Source organism: Nyctibius grandis, chromosome 2, assembly GCF_013368605.1.
Source record: "Nyctibius grandis isolate bNycGra1 chromosome 2, bNycGra1.pri, whole genome shotgun sequence".
Classification (NCBI taxonomy): Eukaryota; Metazoa; Chordata; class Aves; order Nyctibiiformes; family Nyctibiidae; genus Nyctibius; species Nyctibius grandis.
The window spans coordinates 23602567-23623478 of record NC_090659.1 but is presented as its reverse complement, the minus strand read 5'-3'; the positions used below and the strand labels follow the sequence as shown (position 1 = coordinate 23623478).

Below are 20912 nucleotides of genomic sequence, written 5' to 3'. Positions count from 1 at the left end.
TAAAACATGAAAGAGAACATGATGAAAATGGAATGCACAACACCAAGCCTCTGCATTGCATTCTGGCACTGAGTTAACAGATATATATTTTTCTTATGTTATATACAAACTCCATGAAATTTTTCACTTTTGGCATTGTTACGGTAAAGGTTCTTAATGGTGAAGCAGTCTGAAGTAGGACATAGAGGAGGAAGGGAAGAGGAGGATCTCCATTGGACAGGTAGTTTCGCAGTTTGCTTTTGCATGTCTTCTTTCATCTCTTTGTTGCAGCTGATGCTGATCCCTCCAGGACACGAGATCCTACACAGAGCAAGCCCAAGCCTCATCCAGTATGGTAGTTTAAATGTAGTATCTTCTCTCTTATGTCTTAGTGACACCTCCTTTTGCCCATTAAGAAGGATTGTGAAGCACCAGTTTCAGCCTGTTTTGTTGTGTATTATATGATGAAACCTTGACAAATGACATCCTTATAGGCAGAAATATCAGAAGTATTATTTAGTAGGCTCGTATAGAAGACCTTCAAGTCCACAGCACATGTATATGTAGGAGCTGCAGCACCCTGGAGACCTGGAGGAAGCAGTGACATACCAGAAGGGAGTGAAGGTCATCTCTGTACAAACCAGTCTTAGCTATGCCAATAGATGAGGGTATAGCAAATGCAAAGCCCAGCCCAGGTCTTCATATGTATCTCTGTCCAGTCTGGTTACATCTACCCAGCCTGGTTCAACAGTGCTCAGTCTCACTTTGAGTGTGATCGACTTGCAGCCCCACCAACCAGCTTGTTGTGAGATAAGCCAGTTTACTTGACAGGAGATTTCTCAAGTGCTAAAATAAATTTTGTATCTGGCTGACATATTCAGCACTTTGCTAGGCACAACGTGGCAGTGCTGTCTCCCCTGAAAAGCAAGAGAAATTTCCTTGGCTATTATACTTTGTCAGTTCCCCTTGTCGCTTCAAGTAGATGAGTCTAAGGAATTTTAACTAAACTTGCAAAAAATGTGTCTTTCCCTCCTTCCTTCCTTCCCATTCTTGTTGTATGAGTAAGATAATAGTATCTATTTACCCTAAGATTCAAGAAGTGTCTTTTGTCCTGTGTCTATTGATCTGATAAACTGTTCACGTGCTCCTTTAACCACACAGTTAAGGGCATAGGTCTTTGCCTCATTGTCCTGAAGTTCTTGCAGCTGCAGACTGTTTGTCATCTTGTCATTTCAGTTGGGGTGTCCACTGAGTGCTTCTGAGGTGCAGGCTTCCCCCTGTTTCCCTCAAGTATTATTGATTTCAGTAATAAATAAACCTTATTCAGGAGGAATCTTTGACTTTCCTTCCCTTGGTTGCTAACTGATGTCATCTCTTTGAAAATGCTGATGTCATCTCTGTCCAGGCCAAGTGTAGTCAGACTCACTGAAGCCATTTCAGTTCTGTCTCAGAGGCATTGTCGAGGTCCATTCCTGCAGAGCAGGCTGTGGGGTCATGCCTGTGCCTGTTTTCTTGAGCTGTCGCGATTGTAGCCATTGTTCTGGAGACAAAACACTTCAAAAGCCTTGTTTTCAGAATAGCATTTAGGCAGTTGGTAGAACCTGTCTGATTATATTTTCCCCTTCTATTCTTACCTTTTTTGGGTTTTTTTGGTTCTTCAGGTATTGCTTTTCACTGTTTTATATCTATAGCTTTCATCAACCATCAACTTTCCCTACCACTCTCCTTTGCAACTTTTAGTCTGAGCTTGCTTCTACTCACTGTAAAGTATGGTGTTTAGTTGGATCATATTTTACCATTAAATAACATATAATTACATATCGTCTTTGACTTGTCTCAGTTTGAATTAGGTTTTGATATATCACTTGTTCTGTTATTCAGCTAATCACTTTCTTTCTATGGAATGTTGCAGAGAAATATCTTTTAAATAAAAGATTCTGAAGTCCCATTTTTGTAATTGAATGGATCCAAGTAGCTTACACATTGTTTTCCACCAAAAAACACATCTGGATTGTCAGCACTGTGTATATGTGTGTGTGTTATAGCACTGCAATTATTTTCCAGGGATCTTAGTGTGTTTGTGTCTGCCATTAAGATGAATGTGTACCAGATGCTGTTTTAAAATGAAGCACGATTGTATAGGCTGATGGATGGAAAGTTTGTCAAAAGTAGTGAAAGCTTCTACAGGGGATACAAAGCAGCTGGAAAAATTCATTGTTATGTGCTGCTAGTATGAGTCTCTAGTTCAGCTGTGCTGCATTTTGATTAGAAAGTTAGATTCTATGGAAGTGTCAAACATAGTTCCTGGTATTCTCTATTTTTATGGCATTTGTAATTTGGTATTCACCTCTTTATTCTCAGCCAGGAAATCTACCATTTTTATGTGAATGTCTGTTAAGAAGCAGTATAGCATAATAAAAGTTGGCAAATGTGAACTGTATTTATTACTTCTGTGTGAATGTCTTGTTGGCCAATGGAAATTAAAATGCCCTGTTGATAGTTCCACTTGTATTTGTAGAGAATAGCTTGTACAGCAGATGAACAATGACGATTTTTTTTTTAGTTCTTTATTATGTTACCAATAATACTGTTCTCTGCTTCAAAGTATGACTGTAACTAGAAACGTGATTATGTAAAAGTGGCACTATCTTATTCAGCCTTGCTTCTTTCCGTGCTTAGTCCTATTATGCCTCTTTTTGCTTTCCAGATACCCAAGTTTCTCCTAGGGCTGTGCCAACTAGGAAGAATTTGTTCCTTGCAAGGGACTTTATTCTATACTAGCACCTGTCTCATCTATATTCAGGAACTCGTCAGTTCCAGTGCTTGAAATTTCTTCTTTCTGAATCTCCAAGTGCCTTTCATCCTGCTCTGTGACGCCCATTTATCTGGCTGCCTCCTGCATGCCAGACATCTTTCTCTATTGCTTTAGGAGGGTCTCTCTTACTTTTTTTCTTTCTAGGGATTCATAGAACCAGTTCCACTCTCTTTTGAGGTGGTCTCTCCTGATGGTCGGTACCAAGATGATATTTAGAAGAGAATATCTTCCCACCTTAGATCTCCTCAAGATGTCAAAAGAGAGAAGGGAAAAAAATAGTCCATTTTGTGCTCCAAGCTACCATAAGACTAAGTGGCAGAGGTAGACAAGGCACTTATGGCTCAGCATGGGGGTTGCAAGTTATTTCTGCAGGACAATAGCATCTACCTTGTGCAAATGAAGGCCAACCTTGAAATCTGTCTCATTGATGCTCACTCGGGCCTGATGCGCTATGGTCACCTTTTCAAAAACTTACTCCATACCAGCCTTGCTTTAGAAAATCATATCAGAATCTACCGCATTCAAGATACAGGGAAGTATGCAAGTTTCTGTGTTTGTGTCAAGGAAAATTGGCAAGTTTTTTACAAGCGAGCAGTATATGCAAATATACAGCAGAGTGGTGGTGTTGGTAGTGTCTCCTACTGTTTATTGGAAAACAAAAATCATGCCTTATGCTGATATGCTTTCAAACAGAGGATTAGGGAGGTATTTTGGGTGAAATGTTGGGGACCCTTCAAGCCAGCTGAAGCCTTCAAGCCCTCTGGGTAGTAGCTGAATAGCCCATGGCAGAAGCGTTCAGAAGAATGAGGGCTAATCTTGTGCTCTGACCAATACTGAATTTTCTCAGCGTTATAGAATCTGCAGTTTAAGGTTGGGGGGGGACTATAGTCACATGGATGTCAGAACCAAGATTACCATAAGCGTGCTTTGTACCTACGTTTATAGGTCTTTGTTAGAAAGACCTGACCAAATTATGTTATGTATTTATTAAGTTGTATCTGTATTAAGTATCTATTATTATTAAGGAATTATGGGGATTTCATTGTTTGCTCAGTTCTTTTTATTACTTTATAAATCTTTTTGCCATGGAAAGACTGTAAAAATAGATTTATAAATGCTAACATAAACTGCCTGTGTTCCAAGCAGAAATTTAGTTGCTAGAAATTTCATGGAAGTAGAGTACTGCTGGATTTTTGCTGACCTTAGAAACAACGCTGCATCAGCAAATGCAAAAGTGATGAGATCTGTTTCAGTTTACACCACAAAGAAAGGGATTTCCCATTTTACTTTCGTGTGTAAACCACTTAGTGTGTTAATTTGGTAATATTTTCCTCTAAAATGAGAAACATTTTATTTGAGCTTGTATTAGGTTCCAGATGTTTTGATTGCCTTCCCTAGGCATTGTGTTTGATTTGTGTGGCAAATAACAGTCAAATTATTTTGTGTTTGGCTGAAATTTTCTATGTTTTCAAGGTCTGTTCTTTTTTCTTTTTTGTCTTGCAGTTTTCAGTGAAGATCTACACGCCAGTCTATATTTTGTCAATGCATCTCTGCAAGAGGTAGTGTTTGCTAGCACCACAGGGACATTGGTACCCTGTCCAGCAGCAGGGATCCCCCCAGTGACGCTCAGATGGTATCTAGCAACGGGCGAGGAGATCTACGATGTCCCAGGGATCCGCCACGTCCACCCCAATGGCACTCTCCAAATTTTCCCCTTCCCTCCTTCAAGCTTTAATAACTTAATCCATGATAACACTTACTATTGCACAGCTGAAAATCCTTCAGGGAAAATCAGAAGTCAGGATGTTCATATTAAGGCTGGTAAGTACAGTCTTTTCTTGTGTTGAAATGGGCTTGAGGAGGGAGGAAACTTGGGTGTTTCACACAAAGAATAGCAGCAACTGTGAATCAAAGGAGATCGGACAGAAGTGTAACCTCTGAACTCTTCACAATATTAAGTAAAATAGTGGATTCTTCCCTCTCCTCCCTGATTTGATTTATTTTGGTGGTGAAAAGTTAGTTTTCCAAAGATCATAATCAGTTGAGCTTCTGCACAAGTATAAGGAAAAATGAACTGATAATGAAATCATTGATCAGACCGTGCTTACTCATTAAAGAGCTGTGAGTGAAAAAGATGCAGTCTTTGGATTTTATATAGGGGCTGGAAGAAAAGAGGAATGCTTGCCTAATCATATCCCTTTTCATTTGCTTGTATTCAGTTGTGCTTTGTTTTGAGAGAGAAACTTGTGTCCTGTGTAACAATTCAGCAACTGATGTTAGTACACAGGCAGTGCCTTCTGTTTACCCTAAAAGATGCAAATAAACATAATGGTTTTGCGTCTGTTTTCTATACTGACTGTGTGCAGACTGGGTTGACCAGTGGAGAATTAGAGTGAGATCAAAATTACGCCTTTTGTTACAACACATAAACACATGATTGCATAGTTTTTGAAGGTTTTGTCTACTCACTTCAGTTAATTAAAATATTCAAACAAACAAACAAAAACTAGTCTGGGAGCTGACCCTTGGCTAATGCAAATCCTCATTACCTCTTTGATGTTGGTGGAGCTATGCTACTCTTTTCTCAGAAAATAAGTATCTTTCTTTTGGAGATATGCCTTCACAGGGGTTACATAGGGAAAACTGTGAACAGTTAGCAAGTACATTTGTCTGTGACTCTCTTTTTAAATAAGAGAATGTATTCTCTTCTTAATGATAACATTCAGAGATCTGTAGTTTGTAGACAATTAGAAGGCAAGAATAAAAACCAGGTTTCCATGAAATTCATGTGTCTTATGAAAATTTTAGTCTAGAAAAGTGCGTTTTCTTGCACAAGACGTGACTAGTAGAGGCAAGTTCACGTTACATATACATGGAGTTTCTATAATGGTCTATGCTTCTGAAAATGTTTAGTTGTCCACAGATCAAAAAGTTTGAAAACCAAAGATTCATAAGAATACATAGTAACCAACTTTATGTTTGGAGCTCGGTTCTAGTTTTTATGCTTTTGGTTTTCTTCAATCGATATTGTGGACAAGTTGTCTGGGAGAACTATATTTAGAGAGAACATATTTTTTTTTGTACTTTGTGGGTGTGTTAATGTATCTCTAATTTTGAGCATCTTTTGGGCAGTATTTGTTCCAGTATTAGTTTCCAATTTTTCTATTTCTTAGATAAACTAATGTGGTGATGTAGAGGAGGCTAAAACTTGCAACTTTGCTAGCTAAAGCTCTGAACTGGTGTTCATTTAGTTGTAAAAGCATATGATATGGATGACGGGGTGCAGCTATGACCCATTTTTCCATGGAACCCCAAAAGAAGTCTTCCTCCTCTGCTTGAGAAATAAACCTTGCAAGTGGAATTAGGACCTGAAAAAAAGGCTTTGCAGTAGGTGGCTGTAGCCGCTGGATTCATAAGCTAACAACTCCTTTCGTCCGACTCCGAGATGCCCCTTTTACTCATTTTCCTTCCCTTTTTAGCCTTTTACCCCTGACCCATTAATTTCTCCATATGATTCAATTTCTCAGTTAATCTGAGGTTTGGATAACAAGTACCCTTCCTTCATGTGAACTGTGTGATATTGTGTGTCAGAGCTGTCATTGTGCCCGATGGCAGGCAACATCTATTAGTGAATATCTTTTCCAAAGGCTTGTATAATCCCCCAACCATAAGAAAATACAATTTTTGAGAGTCTTCTATGCATAGAAGTAAGTGTGTTTTATGTTCAGATGATAAACCCTGTGTTGCTCAAATATGAAGTGATACACTTCATTTGTTTGTGTGTTACTTTCAATTATATTTCTGTTCATGTGAAATCTGTACACAGACTGGCCCTAATTAGCACAATTTTTGGGGATCCTTTTTAAATCTCTTTTCTTCTCCATCTCCTCCTCCTTTCAGTGCTCTCCAACAGCAATAGAATTTCCAAGGAATATGGAAGCAATCAGTGGAGTATCTGATCATAGCACAGTCATACAAAGACTAATATATCTCTGCCCATTCTCATAGCCAGCTTGAGAAAGTTTGAAGCTCATTTACCTGCTTCCCCAAGAATATGGGTAGCAGATATAAGGGTTCCAGCTCACGGATGTTCGTAATTGTGGTTTTTGCATGTAATTTTGCATATAATGCAACACACATCCCCAGTCTCCAAAAAAACCATAACCTCCACACCTAGACACCCAAAACCAATCCTCTTCCAGGCCAGTCCCGCATGGGACTAAAGGTGCATATCTCCTTTTCATCTTCAAACTTTCCTGTGCAATTGTGGTGGGGAAGAATATATCTCTTTGGCAAAGGCTGAAATTATCATATAAATTCATGACTCGGGACTTGGGATATAAAAAAAAATAAATCAGCAAGTCATTAATGGGAACTGGCAAAACTATGATCCAGAAATAACCGAGAGGCCTCTGAAATCACAATAACGTAAACTTTTTAAGCAAGGAAATGAATAAATCTCTTTCCCGTTTTTGTGCCCCATATATGATTTCTGTGTTTGCTTTTACCAAAATGTTCAACTGGGCAGATTTTCAAAATGGCCAACTGTCCTGAAAAAATACAAACGCCTTTAGCAGTGCATTAAGATATTGCTGTAAAACAAGTCTTTTCTGTAAATGATGGTTGGAGCATGAGCATTAGACAAAAGTCAGCCTCATTAGGGTCTTCTATGTGCCATTCCCTCCACTGTAGAACAAGATTAGGGGGCTGCTTCATCACAGGGCAGCCAGAGTTGTAAAGTCGCTGCATTAAAGGTGCTGATAATATCAGTTCAGGGCTTATAACAAGGTTAAGAAACTTAACCTTTGATTAAAAATAAATTATTGACTTTTTTAAGAACTAGTGATGTCTATCTTGTCATAGAAGACAAAAAAGATATTTAATTTACAATTAAAGTTATTTACTTTTGGTTAGAATCATAGAATGGTTTGGGTTGGAAGGGACCTCAAAGATCATCTAGTTCCAACTCCCCTGCCACGGGCAGGGACACCTTCCACTAGACCAGGCTGCTCAAAGCCTCATCCAACCTGGCCTTAAACATGGCCAGGGAGGGGGGAGCCACAACTTCTCTGGGCAACCTGTTCCAGTGTCTCACCACCCTCACAGGAAAGAATTTCTTCCTAATATCTAATCTAAATCTACCCTCTTTCAGTTTAAAACCATTCCCCCTCATCCTGTCACTCCTTGCCCTTGTAAAAAGTCCCTCTCCTGCTTTCCTGTGGGCCCCCTTCAGGTACTGGAAGGCTGCTATAAGGTCTCCCAGGAGCCTTCTCTTCTCCAGGCTGAACAAGCCCAACTCTCTCAGCCTGTCTTCATAGGAGAGACTAGCCCTCTGATCATCTTCGTGGCCCGCCTCTGGACTTGCTCCAACAGTTAAGAGTTTGCCACAGTCTTGTTTGGGATGTTTACCTTTTTGCAGTGGTAGCACTGGACCTGAAAACTTGATGCTGTTTGCATTTGTGAAAACTACAGCTACGTTTCAGTACCCTGCCTTTTTTTCTTGAAATTGTAGGTAAGGCTGACATTTAGAAATTCCAGTGCTCCTGGTTGTCCTGGTTTCATGGGGATAAAATTATAGAATCAATTTTCTGTTACATTTTGTTTCAGTTTGTGGCCAGCCATGGTGATCAAGGCCATTAGCAGTTAAATCCAGGGCAGCTGAGCCAGGCTGGCCCACAGGTATATTCTATAACATAAATGTCACATTCACTATAAAATGGAAAGCTTGCTGGGAATAGGGGCACTCTTTGCTCTGCTCTTGTCTGTCTCTCTTGTTCTCATCTTTTCTAAACATTTGTTTTTTTTCCTGGAGGAGTTTGCCACCACTCTGTGGGCTAAGTATAACTTTGTGTCTTTTGTATTAGTATTGATATTAATTTTCTTGTTTTATTAAATGTTTAAATTTCAACCCATGAGTCTCCCTCCTTTTCCCAATTCCCTTCCTCAGCTGGGGAGGGGTCTTGGGTTATAGAATAACTGCTTATTGTTTAGCCCTGGCTATGGGCTAAACGAAGCCAGTGGTGTAGAGAAATACTTTTGTAGACTCTGCAAAGGATTTATTGACTCTTTAGTCTAGAATCAATGTGGTTAAATGTACTTGGTAGAACTTGGTATATGTTTGCGAGCAGGATATTTAGGCAAGAAATATCACTGTAATGTGACAGTTCAGCATTGCTGACTTGGTTACACTGCTGCACTGGGGTTGTTCTTCCAAATAACTTTTACCCTCAGGCATATACATGCCTCAAACACACATGTCACTTTCTAATACATTCTTCCATATTTTCGTTGAAACTGTCACTTCAAGATATATAACTTTGTTTGCCATCTCAGGATACATAACTATGTTGGCTGTGGTGATTTCTTTTTTTGCACCTTGACCTTACAGTCCTGTGGAGAGTCTATGTTGCGGTTTGTCTTTCCTGTCTTACCCATTTACTTCTTGTAGTAGACAACATCTGCTCTACCATCTTTTCCATTAACTGTTACTCTCAGGATTTTTCATCCCTCATTCTTCATTGAACTGTTTCAGTGCCAGGATTTTCCTTCTTTCCATTCTCTTACCCAATGCAACTTCATCTCGTCTCAGGAATATTAGTTTGGCATGAGGGATTTCTCCAGTTGTTCTTTTTTCTCTTCATCCATTTAATTCTTAGAGATGCTAGACAAATCACGCCCTGGGTCTAAGTGCCCCATAGCTGTTTTTTTAATACAACTCTGAATCATAGTTTCTGTTTTCTTACCATTAACCTATTTCTTTCAGTGCTGGCCAATTGAATGTAGCTCTTACCTTACCTACTGTAATTTCTCTGTGTTTCTGAGACACCTTGCTTTTTCTCTGGCTGTCACCTCCATCGATTTTGTACTTCAGTTCTCACTTCTTCAAAATCCTAAATGACACTGACCTCTTCTACCTTCTGGATGTCTAATTCACACACAGTACTTGTATGTACTTTGTAACCTTTGATAGAGCACAAAACAATTTGTGATGGGAAACGTGGCCTGAGAAACTAGACAAATAACAGAAGACATAACACCATTTACCGATATACATATGCAGTTTTTAGAAAAGTCTTTCTCTCTGCCTTCAGAATTAGGTAGGAGAAGAACACAGAAATATGGTGAAATGCAGATTTTGAGGAAATTAGGAGATCTGGGAATGCTTTCATATTAATTTGTAATCAGCCTTGCAAAACTCTATCATTTACTGAAGCAAAAGAATTCACAGCCTGAATAACTTTCCTGGGGGAACTTTGCAAATCTAATCGAGGAAGTGTGTGAGCAGGGTGTGTGATTATGACTTGTTTAATGAAACCTCTTCTTCTATTTTCAGTTTTACGGGAACCCTATACAGTCCGTGTGGAGGACCAGAAAGCCATGAGAGGCAATGTAGCAGTGTTCAAGTGCATTATCCCCTCCTCTGTGGAGGCATACATCACTGTTGTCTCATGGGAGAAAGACACAGTCTCGCTTGTCTCAGGTAGGCTGCTATGGCTTTCTTTTCCAATTGGCAATGGCAGCTATGGTTCCTGTTTTTTCCCCCAAAATGCCTGATGTTTACTTTGAGTCAATTATAGCTGAATGGTATGTCATCCTTCCAGTAACATAGTTCACATTAGCATTGCTGCATCCCTATGACTGTGTGTGACATGAAGGTTTTAGACAGCCCTGCTTTTTTTAGCATGCTTGAGGGGGAAATAACATGTTTTTTATTTCATACCAGACATAAAATCAGTTTCCTGGTGCTGTGGCAATGAGTTCACATTTTAACTTTGATAAGGAACTCCTATGTGCCAAAGAAATTTGAGTGTCATAAAGCATGTGTTGGGTTGTTACTGTTTTTCAGTAGTAATGTTACCTGTGGATTAGAAGAAATCCTGAGTCTAAATTTGTTCTGTTATGTTTAAATCATGTATGTAATCGATACTTATACTTTCATAAAATTTTAATCTCAAATATCTTCATAGATAACACTGGAGGCTTAAGCACACTATAAACTGTGCTGTAAGCAAAACATATTGAAGTGAAACAATCTATTCTAAAACAGTTATATGTGTTAATCTATTTACTGACAAAGTGAGGAAATGTGAGGCATTGTTCGGTACAGGGAATTCAAGCAAAGAATATTCAACATTTTAAAGCATAAACATAAGAAATTCATGGGAGAAAGCATATATGGGAAAAATATTTTCAGTATGGTACATATCTAAATTTTATATTACACACAGTGCAGCTGTTGTTACACGTATAGATGATTTATGTGTGCAGAAATTTGAAATGTATTGTCCCAGGGTAATGCAGAATGGAAAAAAATAATTTGAGTTGAATGTTGCCGCAGAGTATATTTAAGAATGTGTTTGTGTTTATGATCCAACAATGCATGGAAATGTTTTTGTACTTCTCAGTATGTTAATAATCTTTCCGTTCTGACAAATGTGGCTTTGATGGAAATATCTGTGTTTCTATATGATTCATATTATAGATTTTATTTCTCTGTTTTATTGATTCCTTACCTAAGGTTGTTCTATTTTTTTTTTTTTTAAATATTCTTCAAATAGCTTTCTAAGGATTTGGTAGATATTTAAGTACCATGCAATTCGTAATCAGTTGCCCTATACTACTGACACACTGCTTAAGTTTGGTAAATCCACTTCCTTGTTATGCGCTTGGATTGTGATACAGCATATTTTTTTTGTCATTGGGCAACTGAAATTCAGTGTGTTTCCACAGAGAGGTCTGTAATATCTGAATTGTAGGACTCACCAACGCTTCAGCCAATATAGTCAGGTCAGAGTTGTATTTAAATATACAAATAAGCTTTCCATTACTCTGTATATAATAATGCAGAACTGTGGTCAAGATTATCTAAGCTATGGTTAAGATTATCTAATGCAACAGTGGATGGATGTATTTACTTTGCTTCGTCTTAAAATAGGCTACTACGTGATGCATGTACATCTGTACATGTGAGTATTGGCTGGAGGAAAAGAATGTATATACCTGCATGGTTAATTATCTTAATATTTTTTTAAGTTTATCCATTCTGTTTTGTAAGAAAACATGCATATTTTCTCTGTCAACATAAATGGCATGCTCTCAATCTGTTTTGTTTTTTTTTTGACTTGAACATTAGTACTTAGTACCTATGTGATACCTTTGAGTGGCTCAATCCTGCCCTTCACCCTGGAATCAGGAGTAGGGCATACAGGTCTCTGTAACCCCTTCTTTAGGTAAGAAAGAGTGACATTTCTGCAGACCATCATGGCTGCTACTTTAAGATAATTTCATTCTGGTTAGTCTATATTGATTTTAACCCCAAACTTTTAGGGATAAAAGTATGTAATCATGTTTAACCATATGGACCTAAATTTAATCTATTTTTTTTTTTCCGTAATGCAGCTTCTGACTGTGGTTGACTAGGCTACAATCATTAAAAATCTATTACAAATTTCAACACTTAAAACCCAGTTGCTAATTATTTCACAATCCTTCAATTTGACATTTAGAAATCTAAATGGAAATAAAACATAATTCACTAAAACTGATGCTATTAAAAATCTCAGTTTATAATCTTGGATCACATCACAGAAAAGATTGTTTCAGAGATGAAATCACAGGTTAGATTACAGTTTGATGTTATCTATCAAGCAAGGGCAAAAGTGAGGCTGGAAAACATTGTTCCAGTTTAACCACAATGATTGCAAGATTTGTTTGTTCACCACTTACGCTCTTTAACTGCAGCTTAATAGTGAGAGCATTTAAAAACCGGAATACTCACGTGTTTCATAAAACAATTGCCTCGAGTTTTACCCATAATCAATGTTGCAATAATCTGGCCATGAACTCAAATGGTAGATATTGATCAAGCCTGTCTTCTTAGAATGCCAGGGCTGATGAATAGGATGCAAGACACAACACGACTATTGAGCTGTTTTCCACTAATGATCAATATTCTGAGGAAATGCATATACTTGCTTATACAGCCACTGCTAGCACGTTTTTTTTTTTCTGTGTGCTAGACCGGATTCATTGGTATGCTTTTTATCTCACCATTTAATACTGGAAAACAACAAGTTCTGATCTGTTTTGTTCTTGTTTCTTAACATAACTGATTTATTGGTTACTCATTAACATTAGCAAAAATGAGAGCCATCTTGAGTGGAAACCTTTACGGTGAAAAAGCAAGAATAAAAAAAGACATACACTTACAGAGTGGTGATTATCATGGTTTGAGGTGGACAAGGCTTTTGTGGGAAAACTAGATAGTGTTTACTTGAAAAAAGAAAAAGAAAAGCAAAAAAGGGAGGCAGAGAGAGAGGAAAAAGATGAGAAGAACATTTTCACTGAGATATTATATCCATTTTAAATAGAAGACATAAGTAGTCCAGGAAGCTTACACCTTACAGAAGGGGATGGGAGACCTCCTATGACAGGAAGCAGGGCAGCTTTTCACTGGGGAAGCTCCATATGCAAGTGGTCCAAGAGAGAAGCTGTTTTGTTTTTTTTTTCCTCAAAGGCTTAAACCCCAATGCAATACTTCCAACTATAATTTAGAACAAATATTTCATATATCTGTCTGTCTATTCTGACTACCAGAAGAGAGAGATCTCTAGATGAACCAGAATAATTTATTTCAGCTGTTACTTAACTGTTCTAGAGATCAGTTCTCTCTTTATGTAAATGCAAAATGTTAAAGAAAAAAGCAAAGTATTTTTACTTTTATAATGTAAAAAAAAATTAGCTTTTAGAAAGAGTGTCTAAGAAGCATATTCCTTGATTTAGATGGTGAGACTTTTTGCAACAGTGTCCTATCCTGGACATATCTGCTTTTGTCTGTATACTTAGTTCTCAGAGAACACAGTGATGTCCATTGTAATCAAAGTGTGTAATAAATATGGCTGGGCAAAAGCATCTTCTGTTTCCTGGCTGCAATTTGTGTCATGCCTCCAGGTTATTGTAAAGTAATTGGGAGTTGAAACCTATTAAGACGTACTGCTAGAGCTTTTCCAAGGAGTGTCCAGATAGGTCAGACTCCCTGTTTAATAAAGAGGAAGCTGCCCATGTTTGGAACAAGAAGTACAGAATTGTATGAAGTTTCCCTGTGCTAGGACAGCTGTGGACTAAAATGGTGTGCATGTGCTTGTCTGTCTGTCATGGGAACAGCCAAGTAATTGGGATTTTGCTCCTACACTTTGTCTTTAAATATGACAGCAAATCTGAGGCCAAAAAGCTTTTACAGAATGTCCTCTACGGGCCAAGGTAGCGGGAAAAAGACTTTTAAAGCAAGGCAAAGCCAATTATTTGGATAAATCTATTCTGGGGAAAAGTAGAAAACCCCAACTTCCAACAACAAATACAGAGAAATCTTTTCATAGTAGAAAGATCCATTTTGAATAATAATTGTTAGATGAAGGATTCAGCCATCTCCACCAGAAATAGCTGTGTTACAAACTCTCATGACATAACGACAGGAGCAGACCTCTGCAGTTATCAGTCTGCTGCAAATACATAAAGTCACAGAATCACAGAATCAGTCGGGTTGGAAGAGACCTCTGGGATCATCGAGTCCAACCATTGCCCTGACACCACCATGTCAACTAGACCATAGCACTAAGTGCCATGTCCAGTCTTTTCTTAAACACATCCAGAGATGGTGACTCCACCACCTTCCTGGGCAGACCGTGCCAATGTCTAATGACCCTTTCTGAGAAGAAATGCTTCCTAATGTCCAACCTGAACCTCTCCTGGCAAAGCTTGAGGCTATGTCCTCTGGTGCTATCGCTAGTTGCCTGGGAGAAGAAGCCGACTCCCACTCCACTAGAACCTCCTTTCAGGTAGTTGTAGACTGCAATAAGGTCACCTCTGAGCCTCCTCTTCTCCAGGCTAAACAACCCCAGCTCCCTCAGCTGTTCCTCATAGGTCAGACCCTCCAGGCCCTTCACCAGCTTGGTTGCCCTCCTCTGGACTTGCTCCAACACCTCAACATCTTTCTTGAAGTGCGGGGCCCAGAACTGGACACAGTATTCAAGGTGCGGCCTCACCAGTGCCGAGTACAGAGGGACGATCACTTCCCTAGACCGGCTGGCCACACTATTCTTAATAGTGGCCAGGATGCCATTGGCCTTCTTGGCCACCTGGGCACACTGCTGGCTCATGTTTAGCCGGCTGTCGATCAGCACCCCTAGGTCTCTTTCTGCCAGGCCTCTTTCTAACCACTCTTCCCCCAGCCTGTAGCGCTGCATGGGGTTGTTGTTATTGGCCGAAGTGTAAGACCCGGCACTTGTTCTTGTTGAACGTCATGCCGTTGGTCTCGGCCCATCTATCTAACCTGTCCACATCCCTCTGTAGGGCCTTCCTACCATCCAGCAGATCGACACTCCCACCCACCTTGGTGTCATCTGCAAATTTGCTGAGGGTGCACTCAATCCCTACGTCTAGATCATCTATAAAGATATTGAACAGCACCGGCCCCAGAACTGAGCCCTGGGGAACACCGCTAGTGACCGGCCACCAGTTGGACTTTGCCCCATTCACCACCACTCTCTGGGCTCGGCCATCCAGCCAGTTTTTAACCCATTGAGGAGTCCACCCATCCAAGCCCCAGCAAGCCAGTTTGTCTAGGAGAATGCTGTGGGAGACAGTGTCAAATGCCTTACTGAAGTCTAGATAGACTACATCCACAGCCCTGCCCTCATCTACTAAGCAGGTCACTTTGTCATAGAAGGGGATCAAGTTGGTCAAGCAGGACCTGCCTTTCATGAATCCATGTTGGCTGGCCCTGATGCCCCGATTGTCCTGCATGTGCTGTGTAATGGCACTCAGGATGATCTGTTCCATCACATCTCTCATATTTACCCATCTGTGTCATCTAGTAAAAGCAATCAAGCTTTCCAGTGGTGTGTGTCTTGCCTAATGATCTCTAAGATGCTGGAAAAATAGAAGGACCAATGGTAACTCTGGGATGTCTTAAGGGGCTCACAAAGTGCATGTTAATGCTGTACCAGGCTCTACAGCTACAACTTCAGGATCTCTTTTCTGAAGAGTGTACTGTATACTGTCAGTTGACTTGAAACTGAGTCTGAAATTCGTTTGCATTATAGTAAGTGGTATAACGATGTGCAGTTTTCTCTTGTATTTGTATCAGTAACCAGCTCTTATGCATTTTCATTAGATGACACTAAACATAAAAGCTTAAATAATCCTCTAATGTTGTATGACTAATAGCTGCATACGGCTTGCTCAAAGGTCAGGTTTCCTTTCCTTCTTACTGCTTTCCTTCACCAACCATTCCCAAAGAGACTTCTGGAATCAGCTTTGTGTTTATCTTGTAACCATTAAGAACAGCCTAGACTCTGCAAGACCAAAGAGTGCAGCAAAGTATGTTTTTGTAAAAACAGCCATAAAAACAAGGAATAATAGAAGAGAATAGAAAAGTGCCACTGTACAGTTTGTTCTTCTGCTGCTGTTAAGCAACTGTAAGTCAGTTAGGAGACTAGTGCTTGGCTCACAGTATTTCTTCTTCACATGCAGAACAGTGAAGCTGGACTAGAAGGGAAGGCAAAGACAAAAAAACTGCAGATTTTGTTCTGCCTAGGTGAAAGCAAAGAGCAGAGTCTATTCATGTGTTCATTAGCCCCAGAGAGACCAAAGGATGGGTGTGATTATAGGGGAAGGAGGGCAGAAAGGGATCCTTAAAAATAAAGGTCAGTGTAAGGGATCAGCAAAGACAGAAAAGAGGAGAATGAAGAGCACATAGAAACAAAGAGAAACACCGAAGAATTAAATTTGGTCTGTCACTACATGCTGTAATTCTGTTATGAATGCCTCCTATCCTGATGCTGATAACTGTCAGGGATTTCGAGTTTTCCCATGTATCTGAATAGCTCAGTGCCAAGAGCAGGATCATGAATAGGTTCATGCCCTGACCTTTCTGAATTCCCATTTTCCTTTCTAATGACATACCATGCAAGAACCTGTCTGATTTATACATGGAGTGTGACCACTTAAAAAAGGTAGAAAAGGAGAGAGAGACAGATAATAACAACTGCACACAATGCCATATTTAAATCTGCACCGAAAGAATTGCAGACTTGAGGGAAAGGTGTGTAAGTGTGAATGGAACACAGTTCCCTGAAGGGCTGTGATAAGACATGCAGGTGACAGCTGATGAGCCTTCCAGCCAGCATACTTTCCATCAGCCAGAAATTAGACACACTGGACCAGGACTTGAGAAGTGTCACTGATGTAAAATGACCTACATTTGATGTAATGAATTGCATTATTTATTTACACACAGTTCCTCAAGCCTTGTCTTTAAAAGGCTCAGGGGCTCTTGGATCTCTTTCTGCACAAAGGGCTTTTCTGAATTTCTGCGGTTGACAGTAAGCAGTCAATGTTTGCCAGAAGTTGTCACGTGGTGGCATCTAAAATACAGCATTGCAGTTTTCATTTGTATTGGGGTTTGGAGATTACAGCAGTGGTTCAGTTTACACAGAAGGATCACTGTTTTTTCAGCTGTGAGGTTTGTACATAGTGGAAAAAAAAAAATCTCTCTCTTGATGGAGAGTGGTCCTGTGCGCAGAGTCACATGTTCAGAATTAGATTATTGCTCATGATCACAGGGATTAAGTCCAGTCATTTGATTGAGGCTATGTCTAGTAGAGCTGAGCTATGATCTTTCTTGTTATGGTTTGATGTCAGGGCTTAATCATGGTTGCCAACCAGCAAGCACTCAGCAGACACTTAACCTACGCCACTGAATGCTCTAGATCCAAGATTTTTTCTGGGTCCAGGTAGAGTGGGATGAAGAGAACAATTTTTTTATGCTTAAATATTGTCAATGTTTATAAAATAAAAGAATTCTGAGTGTAAACTACCTTCTACCAGAAATATGTCAGTGAGATTTAATTGTCCTATTCCAAGTTGTGATAGCACACAGAAAGTAAAGCAGTCAGACCTCTACATTTTCTGAGCTTCCCTGACTCCCTGGAAAGCTAATGTGAGTAGTGTTCAGCAATGCTTTGGTCAGACTGTAGGTTTGCTGTTACAGTAACATGTTTTCGAAGCTTCTTGAAGGCCTGTAAAGTGCCTTTGCCCATCTCTAAAGACAATATATTTCTTCCTCACTTTCTCTTTCAACAAGGTTATTTTCCTAAGGGACCTAGGAAAAAGTAATTTACTACATTATTTAAGAAATGTCTAGCTATCTGCATTTTTCCCAAGAGCACTGCTCTTTTAAGAGGAAAGTGTCTTATAATCCTAGAAAGTGGAAATGGTAAAAACTTATCATTTTCTGCTTGTGCAAACATTTTTTTACACTCTCCTTTGACTCATTGTAAACTAAAATTGTAACTGAGCAACGCAATGTGCTTACAACTGTTCATTGGAGGACCCTTCCTCTGGCTACTCCGAGCCTATGCTCTGTGTTTGCTTCCTACTCCTTTACACTGGAGTATTTTGATCAGACGAATCATTCTAAAATTATGGCTGAGGGATTGGTAGGACTGGATGCAAGGATTTCAACAGCTTTGTGGGAGGCAGGTGTTTAGAGTGACTTGGAGGGATGAAGATAGAAAGGATCTGATCCACATGTCAAAGAATCACATTTTGACAGCACAGAGGAAGGTGAGTGATATGATTATAGGCAAAGGAGTGGTTTCTGATCATTTGATCACCACAGGGAAACATGCATGTGAAATGGAGGTGTTAATATCAGAGAGCCTGTTGTTTTCCTGTAGAGGGAACTAGCAGATTTTCCTCAGCATGACTGGGCATTTGGCTGTGCTGAGGGCATAGAAGATTGGCTGCTATTTGTGAGAGATCGAGGAGAAAAATGTATCTGAGTGTGGTGTCTTGGTGTTTAAAATGCAGAAAACCAAAATTTGCTCTGTCTCACTACCTCCAACAATTTTCATACTAATAGGGTTCACAAGTAGCAGCAGTATTTTTGGCATTTCAGTAATGAAGTGTGTCTAGGAGACAAGTGTATCGTAATTTCTTTTCCCCTCTGTTGCTGCTCTGTTTTGATTAGCCCTCCATTTCCATCAATTGGAGGGATCCTTTCCCTCTACTCACACCAAACAAAAAAAAAACCAGCAACCCCCCAACGCTCTTTGTCTGTTTGTTCACACAACCTTTTAATTTTTTTTCCTCTACTTGCACAGTTAAAGAACACAAAAAACTTGATTGGATTCAGGCCCCCTTCAGAAATGCTTCTTGGACTCCTGTGAATTAAATAGAGAGAGAGGGAAGTTGTAACTCTGCTTTCTGTGTTAAGGCTTCAAATATTTGGTATTTTTTTTTAATATATGCCTTTCTTTCTCTTTCCCTCTCTCTGTCCATGAGTGTGTGTCTATAGATACACATATATATACAGACATACACAGGCACTTATCACATCTCTCTGTGGGCCTGAGGATCTGTTGGACCATGCATAACATTATCCAATCTGATGCCCTAAATGTTCTGTTTTACCACCTTGCTATTGATGTTGCCAGTCATGAAGAGGTTTCTTTCAGCATAGTTGAATTCAGTGGCACAGTTAGTCTTTCACTGGAAATGTCCATGTCACGTTATTTTATCTCCAGATGTACTTGAAATTTCTTTCATTTTCCTGGGGTGAATCCCATTTTATCATCTGGTCAGCTTTTTCTAGCCCCCTTGGTTCCTGTAATATTAATTCTCTCTGGGGTTTGTAAAACCCTCAAATAAATATGGCCTGCATTTTAATTAACTTGATGTTTACCAGATCTTTATTAAAGGTGCAAAGGAGCAGACTGACTGCTAACCCTCACAGGTCTTCACTCAACATTATTCCATTTTGTCTTTGTTCTTTGTTTACAATTCTTCAGGCAGTTTTTGGTTCATATAATTTTTCTTGGATTGAATACTTGAAGCAATATTTGTATGGGTTTGGTTTGATATGCAGGATTTTTGGGAGTCTGATTTGTAGACAGCAAGGCTCAGTGCTATGAGATTTGGTAGCAAAGGGCTAGGAGCAGGAACATACTTGGGTGAATCAGTGTACTGATTTTAGGTCTAATTTTATTATTTATTTTCATTTTAACTTTTTGAAATAGTGATCGTAACATCACTTACTTCCTTATAAACCTGCTCTGCTAGTGGCTTGTGATCTTGTCACCTTCCTGAATGGCAGTGGATAAGTAGATGACCACATTAAGCACTGTATGCTTGAGGTTTCTCATCAAAACCCTGTCTAACCTGAGCAAACCGCCAATGAGTTCTGACAGTTTTGATATGAGCAGACAAAACTGGTGCATGAGATTAATTTTAATGAGTGCGTGCGTTACTGCCCAGAATGCTTTACACCGTACAGCTTTTACCCGTGTACATAGTTTAGCTGCACACTAAGAGGGGTAGAATGTCAAAACCACCACCATCCATGATTTTTTTGTTTATTTTTAATACATCAGGGAGATATTTACAGGTGACATCTGGAAGAAACAGGAACAGTATTTTCCAGTGTTGTGTGTTGTACCAGGTAACTGATTTCAACTAAAACATCATTGTGGAGTACAGTGCTATTAAGTAGATAAACCTGCAAGTTTTTAGGGCTGTAGATGACGTAAACCATACAGATGCTCATTTGATTTGCCTTCCCTGTCGAGAGATTTCAATTTTAATTGAAAGTCTCATTAGAAGAATGACTCATTAGAAAGAAGTGGAAGTAACTATCTGGTAGAGCTTTGTTTAATTTGCTGTGATATCAGGGTCATATCTCTGTTGCTTCACCTGGGTTGCTGAACTGTAAAGGCACTTTTTAATAACACCTCTGTTTTCGGAGGACAGTTACAATGAAGGCTAGGTGATTTTTTAGTTAGAATGAAGTGAATTTTTAAAGCCTGTGATCTGGTAGGTGAGCTCAAGCTGTATAACTTGCACTGGGGTGACAGAAGGGCAGATGCTCTATCCTGCTGCAGAAAGATGGGGGATGCAAAGGCTAAACATCTTTTGTTGTAAACAGTTGCTGTACCAAAAATGCCTTTGGTTTTGCTAGAAAACTTAAAGCTACTGAATTTCTGATAAAAGTGAGAGTACAGGAGAAGAAAGATTGAACTGTTTAGATGTTCTTTCCCACCATTGAAATTGCATTATAGTT

The 20912-nt window shown here is 39.4% G+C and overlaps 1 protein-coding gene across 1 annotated transcript in view; it reads left to right on the top strand.

Moving 5' to 3' along the window:
- The first annotated feature begins 3772 nt into the window (after positions 1-3772).
- The window catches only part of DSCAM (DS cell adhesion molecule), a 429591-nt gene continuing 412451 nt past the window's right edge, over positions 3773-20912 (top strand). Inside the window, exons 1-3 of the mRNA XM_068424255.1 lie at positions 3773-3785; positions 4268-4615; positions 10128-10274. Coding sequence (XP_068280356.1) covers positions 3773-3785; positions 4268-4615; positions 10128-10274 — 508 coding nt within the window. The remainder of the gene's footprint in view (positions 3786-4267; positions 4616-10127; positions 10275-20912) is intronic.